Raw genomic sequence first — 15,016 nt, 5'->3', positions numbered from 1 at the left:
CCTGTCTGATGCAGGTTGCCTATAGCCATTGGATTGTGTGTATGAGGTGTGATTTACCACCAGTAAGGGGTGAATTGTGTTGTTGCCTTTGAGACTGATAACATATGTGGAGACAACCTTGTGACTGGCCTTGGCATTGTCGATATGTTTGATTTGTAGCCATGGTTAGCCTTACAGGGAGGCACCTGTGACTTTACATGCTTTTTCAGATAAATTTGGACATGCTTCCAAGTTGTTGCCTGCACCTATGTGGCCCTGTACAGCCAATATAGCAACCTATTATGTGTTTTTTGTATTGCTGCAGTCCACCAAAGGGGGTTACTATACCTTGTTGGAGGCGGGTTTTACAGGTCAGGTATTGCTGAGTCCATACAGTTACAGTGGCTATATAAATGTACACACCCCTGTTACAATACCTGTTCTTTGTGCTATCGTAAAATGACACCACAATAACTCATTTCAAAACAATTCCCACCTTTAATGTGACCTATAGCTTGTACAATTCCATTGAAAACATAACAATCTGTTATGGGAAAACATGCAAATTAAAATCAGTACAATAAGCTAGTTGCATGAGTGTGCACACCCTTAAACAAATACTTTGTGGAAGCACCTGTTGAGATAATGACAGCATTCAGTCATCTTAGGTTGGAGTCTATCATCATGGCATATATTAGTAGTAGTTGCCCAGTCTTCCTTGCAACAGTGCTACAAATATGTCAATTTGTGAGGGCATCTCTTGTGCACAGCCCCATTCAGGGCAACCAACAGATTTTCTACTGAATGTAGGTCTGGCCACTGGCTGGCACATTCCCAAACTGTAATTTTCATCTAGTGAAGCCATTCCTTTGTCGATTTGGATGTATGCTTGGGGTAATCGGCATGTTGATAGGTAAAATCCCTCTTCATCTTCAGCTTTCTAACAGATGACTGAAGGTTTGGGAACAAAAGTGATTGGTATTTGGAAATGTTCATAATTCCCTCCACCTTGACTAGAGGCCTAGTTCCAGCTTATGAAAAGCAACCCCACAGCATGATACTGCCACATCCATGCTTCACGGCGGGATAGTGTTCATTTGTTGATGCAAAGTGTTGTTTTGGGACAAACATACTTCTTGGAATTGTGGGCCAAATGTTCAACCTTGGTGTCATCAGACCATGACACAATGTCCATTATGCTTTTGGGAGACTTGATGTACTGTTTGCAATGTTTATCCAGCCCTGGACATTTTTCTGTGTAAGAAAAGGCTTCCATCTAGCAACCCTACCCCATAAGATTATGTATTATTATATTATTATAGAAGATTTATATATATATATATATATATATATATATATATATATATATATATATATATATAGATATGTATGTATGGGATCCAGACACATGCTTGACTAGCATATGTTCGAGTCACAAAACATTGTGTATGTGTGCCTGTTTTGTAGATCAGACTACAGTGCGGGTAAGGGAAAATTCCCTTTTCCCCACTGTACTGTGATCTTGGAGTGAGAATAATAAAGTATGGGGGGTGTGGGGGGTGCAGGGGGGCAAAGACCCCTGCAGAAACGTAGATTTTTTTTTTGAACTGCACATACACAGAAGCACTTTTCGATGTTAAGCGCTTTTGTGTATGTGTGTTCGATGTTTTGTGATTCGGACATATGCTAGTCAAGCATGTGTCCTAGACCCATATATATATATATATATATATATATATATATATATATATATATATATACATATATATATATAAATATTATTACCTGGATATTTTTCTGTGTAAGAAAAGGCTTCCATCTAGCAACCCTACCCCATAAGATTATATATTATTATATTATTATCGAAGATTATATATATATATATATATATATATATATATATATATATATATATATATATATATATATTATATTATTATAGAAGATTCATAACTAGCTATGGTCACATAAGGACCATTACTGATGTACCTACATACCCTACAGGCCCCACATTTTGACACGAATGGCCTGTAGGAACCTTTACATCCCTGCCTCTCCAAGATGTCCTTTATATTCTTCCCCTTGCTAAATACAACTTGGTGCTTGGGACCCAACTTGGACAGCATTTCCCTTTTATAGCATAGTTCCCAACATTTATTAATAATGTCCACTATGCTGGGAGCATATTCATTGTACTGAATAACCATGGCATTAGACTTGCCCTGAACTTGGTTAATAACTTCCACCCGCTGGTCTAAGTTCAAAATTGGGGCAAAGGAAGATGATCTTTTATGCATCACTTCCTTTTGTTCTTCCTTTTGTGACCATAACTAGTTATAAATCTTCTATACAGTGCCCAGGTAAATGCAATTGTAATTCTTCCATGGTGGTGTATGTTGTTATTTGCCTTTCCTGTCCTGAGTTTTATGTGGGGGAAAAAACACTCGGAGATTGTGGGACAGGATCAGAGAACATTTGTGGGCAATAAAGAATAAAGATGTACACAATGCCTTATTTATACATAGTACCAAGTGTGTTGATTTTAACAAATTTATATTTTTCATGATTGATAAAATTTCAGTCAACGAAAGAGGTGTTGTTGTAAAAATTTTATTGAAAACTAAGGAGTCTAAATGGCAGTTGCGTTTGAATGCCATGATGGCACAGGGCTTGAAGATTTTATATCTATCAAGCCTTTTTTGAAAATAAGGCAAGATCAAATTGCTTGAACTGCCTCTTTTGTATTTTATTTTTAAACATTAAGTTTGGATATTTGATTTTAGGAATTTTTTTTATAGCATTCATTAAAACATTATGATGTGCCTTTAATTGTGTTATGTCATGTGAACGAGCTGGTTTAAATGATTCACTGAAAATTTTCTAGGAGGCAGTATTTAATTGTCTTTATATAACTGTGAACAACTCTGAAGAAGCCTAATGCTGTTTGGTGAAAGCTCTTAGTTGTTCTAAGTGGATTGTTAAACAGCCTGTATGTTTATGGAAGAATCTGTTCCTGTGCGGATTTTTTAACAGCCTGTTGCTGTTACTGTTTTCAGTATATTTGCTTAGTCTCACATTTGAATCTTTTTTGCCTTTTTTCTTAAGGTGTTCTTCTGGACTCTATCATAAAATCAACACTACTCTATCTGTTCTTCTGCTATCTTCCTCCTGACCTCTCTTCTCCTTTAAACTTTTTGCTTCTCCTTCGCTTCTCCTATGCTTTCCTGCTCTTGCATTCAAACTCGTTCTATATTTTCCTTTTTCTTTCCTACTTCACTTAACATTACAGTTGCATAAAAACAAGATTTTCTTATGTATACTGCCTAATGTACTTCATTTTTGAAAAATTGTTAAAATATTGTGCTATTAGAACTCAGAGTGTTTTTGTGTATAATGTATTAGTTTACAGTCTTTCTGCTGTGTTTTTGTGTACAATGTATTATCATCAATGTATGCTTGTGTTTTTGTGTGCAATGTATTATTTCATTGTATTATCATGGAGCTTTTCTCCCCGGGCCTCCACTGAAAACGGGCTTTCGAGCCCTGTGGACTTCCCCGGTTATCAAACTGGAAATAAATAAATAAATAATAAATAAATATTTGTTTGTTTTTTATTCGAATCCTGGGAAATGTTGTGCTGTATAGGTCCAACATAAATGAATGAAGATACTTAAAAAATGTAATTATTATTAACTCAGGTAAAGTTAGCCAGTTTATACCCTAATAGACAAGATCATGCTTATGCGTCATTAATCCTTGTCTTATCATCATTCTGTTTTTTGATTATACTGTGCATTTTACCATGATGTATTCAATTTTGCAAATCAGTGGTGTACTTTTATAGTGGTTTTGCCTTTTATATACACAGTGATATAACTGTGAAGTTGGTATATACATATATGTATATATATATATATATATATATATATATATATATATATATAGATATATATATATATATATATATATATATATATATATATATATATATAGGGGATGATAGACAGGCGTGCAATTATTTTTTTCTATTTTGTTATGCATTTTGATTCCTGGTGTTTGGAATCGATCTTCTGGGAAACCAGAATTTGAAATACGGTATCTTTACCAAATGCGGGTAACCCACATATAAATCATGGGTCTATATCATATCATCAAACTTACTAATTATGGAATACCTCTTTATCAGACTTACTTTGTAGAATCCCTTTTTTGTTGAATGATCATTTTAGTGAATATTGTCCCAGGGAAAAGAGCCAATATTCCAATTGCCAATCATCACAAAAAACACTAAATTTAAATCCCACTCAGGTGGGGGGCTTTGCGCCCTGTACCCACACACCACCCTAAATAAATAAATATACCAACTCTGAGATTGCACTACAGTGAGGGAATGGGCAAATCTCCAATCATGCATTTTTTTCCCTAAGAAAATATTCACTAAAATGATCGTTCGACAAAAAGGGGTTTTGACAAAGTAAGTTTAATGAAGAGGTATTCGACAAATAGTAAGCCTGATGATATGATTTAGACCCATAAATCACATGCCAATTTTAATTACATTATTTGGAAAATACTTTGTTTACCACATCAGTTTGGAGTATTTAAACAAACTACTAATATTAAAACAATAAAAAATAAATAAATAAACACCTGTGAGTCTGTAAGAAATCTTGCATCATTCCCCTACACAAAGGCGAAAACTCTACTGATCTAGCAAACTGCAGGCTTTTTGCCATACTATCAGCTTTGTCCAAAATATTAGAAAAATGTGTCCACTCCTAACTCCTGCAACCCCTTTTAGTTTATAACTTACTTTTCAAAACACAACATGATCTCTCCCCTGGCCATCTCACAACTGCCCTCCTGAACTTTACCAATACAGTGAATCATCATAGAAACAATACTAGCCTAGTTTCAACCCTCTGCCTCATTCTCTCCAATGCTTTCAATATAGTATCACATCAAAAACTTCTCTCTCAACTATCCTTTCTACAACTGAGCAACCCATCCCTTACCTGTTTTTTCAGTTACCTATCAAACAGGCAGCAAGCTGTAAAGGTCAACATGAATTTTTATCTGTTCTACTAGTAACAGTTGGGGTACCCGAAGGATGAGTCCTAGGGCCCTTTATCTTCAACATCCTTATTAAAATAACTGCACACCTCCTGCAAAAAAGCAACCTTAATTCAATATGCAGATGATACTACACCCATCTGCTCAGTCCAAGCACTACATAACCTCTAGTACACCGCACAGTAGGCATTCACCTCCACAGAATCTTGACTCCATAATGCAAAAAAAGATCAAACTAATGTTTAACACAAAACTTTACTCTGAACAAAAGCTATCCTTTCATGTTTTATCATCAAACATAAAAATTAAAACTGTCTCTCAAAGTAAACTTCTAGGAGTCTTACTAGATGACAATCTGAGATATGACCAACACCTATAAGGATCAATAAAAACATAACATTTTAGGATACCTCTACAGGGTCAAAAAAATTCACACTGGTAATACTAGAGCGTTTTTAGCTATAACTTATCTACTCCCCCTCTCTCTTATATGCAGCACCTATTTTCACAAATCTGATCATCCTCAGAACAAAATTAGATTCATGCTATTACAAGGTAGCTATAGTCTCAGTTAACACCTCTCAGCCAACACAAGCCAATGAACTAAAGGACTTAAATTGGCAACAACTGTCACAATACCTCTCTTTCTCCCAACTACTAACTGTGCACAGTCTAATATTCCAGACAGACAAATACCCATCATTATGAAGTCTAATGCAACCACATCTTAGTTGTAGAACACTGTGATCTAGTAATAAATCCCTCCTAGTGACAACCAAACCTAATAGCGCTTTTGGTGACTGCTTATACTCCCCCATGTCACCAAGCTGTGGAAATCAAAGAAATGTCGTTGACCACTGTGTAGATGGAAAAGACAATAAGGCACAGACCAGGAACTTGATGCAGATATTTTTTACAGATTGTTTATTTCAAAAAAGCACACCGACTAGCTGTGGAAATCCCTCCCACTTCACTTAAAACGTATCAAAAAGAAAAACCTCCAGTACGTCTTGTTAAAATAAATTATACCTACTTAAACCCTCACTCTAGTATTTCTTTTCCCTTCACAAATCATAACCTCAGTCTTAAACCACCTTTGCTCATCTGTCCTGCTAACTCACTACCCACCCTTTCCCAACCCAACAAACAGCCTGTGCCAAGACTTTCTGCTCTCACAGATTATACTTGAACCTACAGTCATATACTTTTTCTATCACTACCACCATGTCTGCCATCAGCCTGACACCTCTAATCTCTCAGCTCCTCTTATCTTGAACTTCTACAGTTATGCTAACTAACAGAAACACAGATTCATCATCGTGAAACCTTACTGTGGTCTACATTTGACTCTACTCTCTGCTGAAACCCTGTTATGTACATATAACTGCATAGAAACGACTATAGCTGCAAAATAAAATGTTACAGATCTGATTCACTTATACTGTTGTTTGAACCTCTAATCATTGTGAAATATGCTCAGGTCTGAGTCTTTTCCATTTCTTTTTCTTTTTGATATTTGTATAATATGATTGCAGTGCTTTTCCCCCAGTCTCTGCTGAAAAAAAGGCTTCATCCCACTTGGACTTTCCTGCTAAACAAAAATAAATAAGTACTATATCTATATGTATGGATATATACATATCTATAGCTCTCTCTCTCTACACACACACACACACATGCACACACGCACACACACACACACCACACACGCACACATGCACACACCGCACACACACACCGCACACACGCACACACACCCACGCACGCACACGCGCACACGCGCACACGCACACACCACACACACACACCACACACGCACATGCACACCACACACACACACACACACACACACACACACACACACACACACACACACACACACACACACACACACATATTACAAGTGTGTAAGAGAAAAGAGAATGAACGTGCCACATCTTGCTCTCAAACATTTAGTACAAACAGCAGTTTAGGTGGAAGCTTGGTAGCTCTTACAATAACTGTTGAGCTGTTAGAAACAGCAGTTTAAATTGAAGCTTGCTAAAACTGTTGAGCTGTTAACAGCAGCTGAAACACTCTTGATACAAACAACAGTTAAAGTGTTTGTATCAAGAGTGTTTGTAACAGCTCAACAGTTCTTGTAAGAGGTACCAAGCTTCTACCTAAACAACTGTTTATACTAAGAGTTTCTCAGTTATCTAAATATCTGAAAGCAAGAAGTGGCACTTTCATTCTTTTTTCTTATACATTTTATATTTGTTTAAACAACCTTTAGTGGTGTGATTTGCGCTTTGTGCTTCATATTGCAAGTGTGTGTGTATATTTGCTAATCCCAAAGCAGAACCTCCAGAATGGGAAAGACCTGCAGAAAACATACTGAAACCCTCTTTGCCTGAAAAACATTAATGAATTTTTAACACTGAAAATAACACAAGCCATTCATACTCCATGAAAAACAAAGTTGCCTTTTGCAATCAAACAAAAAAATGAAAAAAAAATATATAAACCACTAACAGTATCATCACACATACTTTATGTTAATAGTGATATTGTTAGTAAATGGATTGTCAAAGGGCAGGGCTGGTGTTAGACCAGAGATAGTGTTAGGGTTAGCACACATGAGTAAGGATGGGCAGGATAGAGGTGCTTCACCTCCCCGAATCACAATCCTGCACATTACCTCCTGAAAAACACTTTCTCTAATATTACCAGTATGCAAGACAGTGGCACACATTATACAAACAAGAACAGATATACAAACAGGTATACACAGAACTAAATCCATCCTTTTAACAAACACAAACTCTAACCCTAGCCAACAAATTCTTACACACACATTCTCATCCTAAATGTTGGCCCACTTGACATAGTCAAAAGTACTTCACCAGCACCATAGGAACATTCAGCGATCTACTTTCAGTAAACAAACAGCTTAGCTATAACACACACACAACACACACACACGCACACACACACACACACACACACACACACACACACACACACACACACACACACACACACACACACACATATATGGATCGATTTAAGTAGACCAAAAATCCATTTAATTGAATCTTACTTAACTAAGAAGACAATACCCATACCTTACTATAAGGGGTATTTACATCACTGAAATGTTAATCTGGGAAAGGAGGCAGTTGGCCAACATTAAAAAACAAACATATCAAAGCATGTGAAACCCACCCAAGCGGGGGGCTTCTATACCAACTCTGAGATCAAACTATACTGGGGAAAAGGGCAATACTTCAAAGCAAATAAACTTACAAAATACTCTATGCACAAACCACAGACAATACAAATATTAAACAACGCACAATAACCATACACAAAGCTAAATAACAGACAACATTGTTTTTTGAATGGGGCAAGGCCCATGTACCCTCATGTGGTTGCTATGGCCCCCACTTCCTCCAAACTTAATATAGCATCTTTGTTGTTGGACCAAATTAAAGCTGGAAGAAATGTCCCTGAAAAAGAAAATCATTATTAGCATACAGTGAGAACTACACAGGCAATGATTCCCTAACAGAAATAGTGCAAAAACAAAACTCTACATCATAACCCCAGCCACAAGCTAAATAAAACCCACCCAAAAGACCCAAATAAATATTAAACACCATTACAAAAACAGTCTTCATATTGTCTTTAGATCGGCATTATTGCTGACTGCACATTGTGGCCTTCGATCTTATCTACACATTTTCAGTCACAAGATGGTCAAACTTGTCTGCATTTAAATTAATGCACGACACCCATTTATAATATATATATATATATATATATATATATATATATATATATATATATATATATATATATATATACATATGTGTGTGTGTGTGTGTGTGTGTGTTCATCATTAGCCTGCTGTTGCAGTAGCCTTTTGCTATATGAGGCTTGACAACACTTCACTGTTAACGTGCTACATTCCCTGTGTGCATGAATATGAGGACACCTTATCCTGAAATTTTCCCAGTGAGGAAATCTCGTTTACTGATGCTATATATAAATGTAAATATGTGTTTAAATGGGAAGGTAAGGAGGTTTTGCAATGTCAAATGCAATGGCTATGTCAGACTACAAAACTGCCCTGAGGGTGTTAACTCTTAGATTCTAAAAGCTGCACTTAACAAAGGTCTGTTTTTGTAATTCTTTAGCCGAGGTACTTAAAAAGTAAGGAAACAGGAAAGTTGATGCGAAGGGTCAAACAACCATTTTCATTCCCTATTCCTAAGTGCCAAAGGCCTTTTAAATCTTCTCAATAAAAATCCTTGAAAAAAAAATTCAAGAAAAACGTAGCAGGGAAGTTAAAAAATAAGAAGATGGATCTCAAGGACCTTCATTTTAAAGAAAAATGCATAATCATCTTTGAACTTTTTTCCCATTTTCTCTTCCACAGCCTGACCTACCTTCCTAAACTGCAGACAATCTTTGTCCTGCATACAAGTCTGGAAACAGACAGCATCAGATTCTTGGGTACTGAAGATAATTTAAAACTACAGGGGGGTATACCGCATATCACAATGAGCTACTCTCTTGCATGCAGCCGACTATATCAAAGGCCAGTGTTACAAAATTCTGAACACGTCATAACAGTCCTGTCACTTTGTCACAATTTTAATTGTTCTCCATACACACATTTTTTAAAGCTGCATTGCCAATTACATTACACAGAATCAAATGACCTGGATGTTAAAATCCATCAACATATTAATGCATAGTAAAACTAACCAAAATCTTGATGATATGTACAGAGCAAAACAATTTTCCCACCAGCTAGAATTTTTTTCTGCTCCCTAATCTGCTAAATGTATCAATTATTTTAATAAGTCTCTCCTCTAAGCAACCAACTTGTGCACACCTACAACAAAATGTGAAATGCGCATCTGGCTATGCTAGAAAAATAGATACACTGCACCTACCTGTGGTCTATCCAATGCCTGCAATAACAACAAATCTCAGACATGGCACTGCTACAAGCCACACGTAGCATACTTCACTACTCAGAAATATGCCCTACACTCTTCTGTCTCACTCTTTTATGAGTCAAAGACAACTTGTTGAGTGACCCCATAGACAGCTTTTGCTGTCCTCAGAGTTGATGTCACTGAATGCGCACTGTTGAAGAACTACAAAATGAGGAGCTCATTACAGAAGCCAAAGTAGCCACTATTTACAGAGAAGGTCAAACAGAATAGGTTATGGTGGTTCAGTTACATGTGTAGTAAAGGAAAAAAGGATTTAGTAAAGCCTACGTGGGAGAGACCAGAAGAAGGCAAGAGGAAGCACGAATGTCAAGACAAAAGATGGATAAATTGTGTAACATAAGCCCTGAGACAGGTGGACATGACTGCCAAAGATAGCAAGAAAGTGGCTCTGAAAATTGAGAACTGGTGACATTTGACACAATGCACCAACCTTGTGTAAATCTAGGAAAATGGGGGTTAATGATTTTTTTTTTACTTTTTGACCTCCTGATAAAAATGCGCTCAGCTCAGTCTCGTTAATATCATTATCAATTACAAAAATATTAAGGAATAGTAATAACTTATACATATATAAAAATGTATATTTAATGTGAAAATAGCATAAATCTTCACTACACAAAAAGACTAGTAATAGAGAAGGTTTAATGCCAATGGCATAGTGTGCAATATAAATGTGAAACATTAAAAAGAAAAAAAAAGATATTCCACAGAACTATGGAACATATTCAAAATACAAGTATTACACCATAGCTAGAAAGAGCAACAACATTTTCTTGTGTAAAAAAGTAGCATCACTCATTGTGAGTCTGTTTTTAGTCACTCATGAAAAAAATCAGCATCCTCAGTTCAAAAATATTAATATTTTCTAGATATTTCTTTAATAAGATGACCTTTGAAAAGCTATCACTCCTTAAGATTTCCTACTAAAGAAACAGAACAAAATATAAAAAAAAACTTCAAAACATAACTTGAAAATAAAATATAAGCCATAGTAAATAATGCTGGGAATAGCTTATTCCTGACTTTACCCACATTAACAAACATGCCATGGGTGAGTAATTCAGCCATAATCTGCACAGAAACACAGTCTGACATCAAAAAGATAATTGGCAAAGACACTATTAATTGATAGGGAAGACATCTTCGTTACCAGCAATGAATGAAATTTTGATATTAATCAGTTTAGAAGGATTTGCATTTATTTGAAAAAAAAATAAATACATAATTCTGATGGTAGTAAAAGTAAATATTACTAAAACAAACAAGAGATGATAGAGAGGATGCCCACACAGTTCAGGGATGAACCTTGGGCATAACAAATGAAGGGTTAGCTTAGCATAGGGAAATACCAATATCATATGACCAGATCTTGCTCCATAGTTTGATTCTTACTTAACTAGACATCAGTGTTGCACAGTGATCTCAGAATGCAAAAGTTTCAGTGTTCTGCATTAGCTTTCAAAAATATAAGGTAAAATGAATAGAAAAAATGGAGAGAAATTAAGAGAGATAGCATTCATCTCATAGTTGTGCTTTTCCACATTATAAACAACATAAACCACTTCAAAGGAGAGACAGCTATTACTGCTGTTAAGCATTATGCAGCACATTATAGCTTCAGTTTTTAAAGAAGTTATATTTTGTATGTATATCCATTTTACAGTGAAATGTTTACATTGTTGAAAAATACATCATATTCATTCAGATTTATTAGCTGCTAAATTGTTCATGTAATCTGAAACTTAGCATATTGCCATGGTGTAATGACCTGAGAGCTGATTAAATTAATTCAAGATGACAGTAAACAAAGTTACATACATGAAAATTGTGGAGGGCATTGCTTTCACAATAATAGTAAGGCATGTTTGAAATGCTTGAAATCTATGTCAAAGGCTTGTTTTTTGCATTCAATACAAATATTATTATTTAATATAATTAAATATTATTCCTGTCAATTTAGCTATAGTTTAAGTTATGAACCTCAGATGCTTAGCACTTCAGTCTGTTGTGCTGGGTATGATTCCTTTAACCTCTACTCATGAAATTGTAACTCTGAACACATTTCTTATCCAGATAGTGACCAGGTCACCACTGGAAAGTGGTTACTGTGTCTAGTGGGCTTAACTGATTAGATAGAAATACAACAAAAATGCAAGAATGTCGTTACAGATCAAATATATGTTTAACTTAAGCACTTTTTAAAATTTTATGGAAACCTTAATCCTGGGTAATATTTCTTCCAGGCAATTCACCTACACAATTTATAGCTGGGTGTTCAGTGTGAATGCCTCCTTTTGGAAACTAGCATTCTGTTATTCATTGTTCATTATTGCATACATTTTCATTTAATATCTGTTATCATGTACAGTGGACACATACATTTAAAAAAAAATGATCATTCCTCCCAGACATTTCTAGAATTTCTGCATGCCCAAACTAATTCCTGAAAACATTTATGTCTGTGAGATGTCAAAATATAATGCTATATCATTCTTAAATAGAGTAAAATTGCAAAATGTCCGTATACCTGGAATAAATAACGTCCGTATACAAGAAACAAGTCTAAAAAGAAATAAAATAGTAATGGACATGGAAACACTGCAATAAACACAGCAGCAGTAATATTACAGACTTGTAATGCCTAAAACAAGTGCTTTCATGATATAAATAATCTCTTCATTTTATGCATTAAAAGTTTGTAATATTACAGCTGCCATGTTTATTGTTATGTTTCAGTACCTGTTACTATATCATTCTTAAAAAAACTTTTTTTATCAAATAAGCAAAATAAGTTAGCAAAGATGGGCATCTTCAGAAACAGTCACATATATGACTCTGTGGTGAGGTCAAAAAACAATCATTAAAACTATAATGGGTGGTATATTGATGGAAAGTGCTGTCTTACACATTCACATATACACAGATAGATACGTAGGTAGATAGATCAATATAGATATATAGGGTCTAAATTACTTAATCGAAAGCTAATTCCATTGAATATCTGTTTATCAAAATATGGGGTCTAAATTACTTCATCGAACGCTAATTCCATCGAATGTCTGTTTATCAAACAAAATATATAGAATGTTCACTTCAGCTAATGTTCACATCAACAAATTTTTTAACCAGAGAAAGGAACTGGCCACCATTGGAAATTTGACCTTTTCCATACTGTAGTACAGTCTCAGAGTTAGTATATATATATATATATATATATATATATATATATATATATAAAATATATATATATGGGATTGGAGGGTGCAGCCCCCCCCCCCACACTGGGGTGCTTGTGGGGGTGCATACCCCCACATGGGTGGGTTTGAAATACTATTTTGTGTGTGATGTTGAAAATGTTGGCCAAGTCCTTACTTTCCCTAGGTAAAGGTGAAAATTCTTTGAAATGAATGTTCAATTTATTTTCTTCAATGAAAGGAGATTTGATGGAATTAGCTTTAGATGAAGTAATATAGTCCCAGATGTTTGTGGTTTGTGCATCAATTTAGGTTAATATTCATCTTTATGTGGATGGGTCAGTGCTTGTGTGGAGATCTGCAAATTTTGCTACAAGGTACTAGGTCAGCACAGTACCTTCTACTTGGCTAGCTAAACTCTTTAACAATGTTGTAAAGCAATGTCAGTCATCAGGCATGGTATACTATATTACTGTCTGTGAAGTGCTTATACAGCGCTATTCATGTGTTAATCATCACAAGCAGGCATGGTACACAATAGCATCTCTCTTCTATAGCATGGGTAGTCTGTTGCCTCTAAGTTACACTTACTTTTCTCACATATTGTCACCTTCCCACTCGGTGAACATACTTTATGTCTGTAAATTCCATTCCACAAATATAACTTTTCTTTATATTATATTCAACATGTGTTAAGCATTTCAAAATGAAATCTGTTAAAAATATTTCAAATGTTTAAAAACTATCTGGCAGTACTGTACCCCTTAATCAGTGCTACCCATGGAGAAAGCACAGAAATCTATATCACTAAGTTTACTTCATTCTACTTACTTAGACTTCTGTGTGCTGCAGTCTTCCCATCCATTTTTTTTCTGAATACTATTGGCCAACATTGTTTAAAATTTAAATGTTAGAGTGACAAAACAGTGATACTGCAGTCTCTTTATTCTGAGAAGTCTCCTATATACCTATAATATTTAAACTGTGTCTTACTTACAAAAAACAAACAATATATTGCTATACATTCATAATACGCCATTTTTTAATATTCTGATGCCCTGATCATAAAATCCTGGTTTCTGAAATTTTATTGACTTTGTCTCAACTTGATAAGTGGGTTTTTGTGGAACAGATTGATTTTGCACAAATCATTGGATCTGGTAGAGACAATCCTGAAAGAGAAGAAGGTACATGTAGCTGATAAGAGAAGTAATATTGGAATGAATGATTATTATTTGCGTGAGAATTCTTAAGCAAGAAGAGCAAATTCAATCTTCATAATCCAAGAAGGAGAAAAGCACAATCAGTTCAACTAACTAGCCGCATTTTCATTCTGTTACATGCAAGCTAAAGGAATAAAAAATGAAATGTTTATATTTTTTCAAATTAAATTTTCTTTTCTGAAATCATTCAAGACTTATTTAGCCCACGATTACTTACCGCTCCCCAAGGCCCAATTCTCCACTGACTGTCATCTGAAACTTGTATACCATCCTTGCCAGGGGTTATGGCTCCATTTCTTGAGTGCCATCTGGGATGGTAATTGACATGATGAATTGAATGGATGGGGTTTTCATTGTTGTTAACATATTCATCACATGGAGGCATATTACATTCCTGTTCAGTTGCAGGCATATCTTCTGAGTCACATTCATTTCCATCAACAATTTGGTAACCAAAATCTACACAAGTTATTTGACGTTTTGCCTTCCCCTGGCCACAAGATACTGAACACTAGAAACAAAGTGGACAAGTTTA

General features: G+C 35.3%; 1 protein-coding gene across 1 annotated transcript in view; it reads right to left on the bottom strand.

Moving 5' to 3' along the window:
- Positions 1 to 15,016, bottom strand: part of ADAMTS9 (ADAM metallopeptidase with thrombospondin type 1 motif 9) — a 1,232,634-nt gene that overhangs the window by 499,839 nt on the left and 717,779 nt on the right. The window contains exon 26 of the mRNA XM_044077927.1: positions 14,699 to 14,992. Within this exon, the coding sequence (XP_043933862.1) occupies positions 14,699 to 14,992 (294 nt within the window). The remainder of the gene's footprint in view (positions 1 to 14,698; positions 14,993 to 15,016) is intronic.

This window comes from Protopterus annectens, chromosome 7.part0 (genome assembly GCF_019279795.1).
Source record: "Protopterus annectens isolate FY-2018-M chromosome 7.part0, PAN1.0, whole genome shotgun sequence".
In the NCBI taxonomy this organism is placed as follows: domain Eukaryota; kingdom Metazoa; phylum Chordata; order Ceratodontiformes; family Protopteridae; genus Protopterus; species Protopterus annectens.
This window is presented reverse-complemented; position numbering and strand designations above follow the sequence as displayed.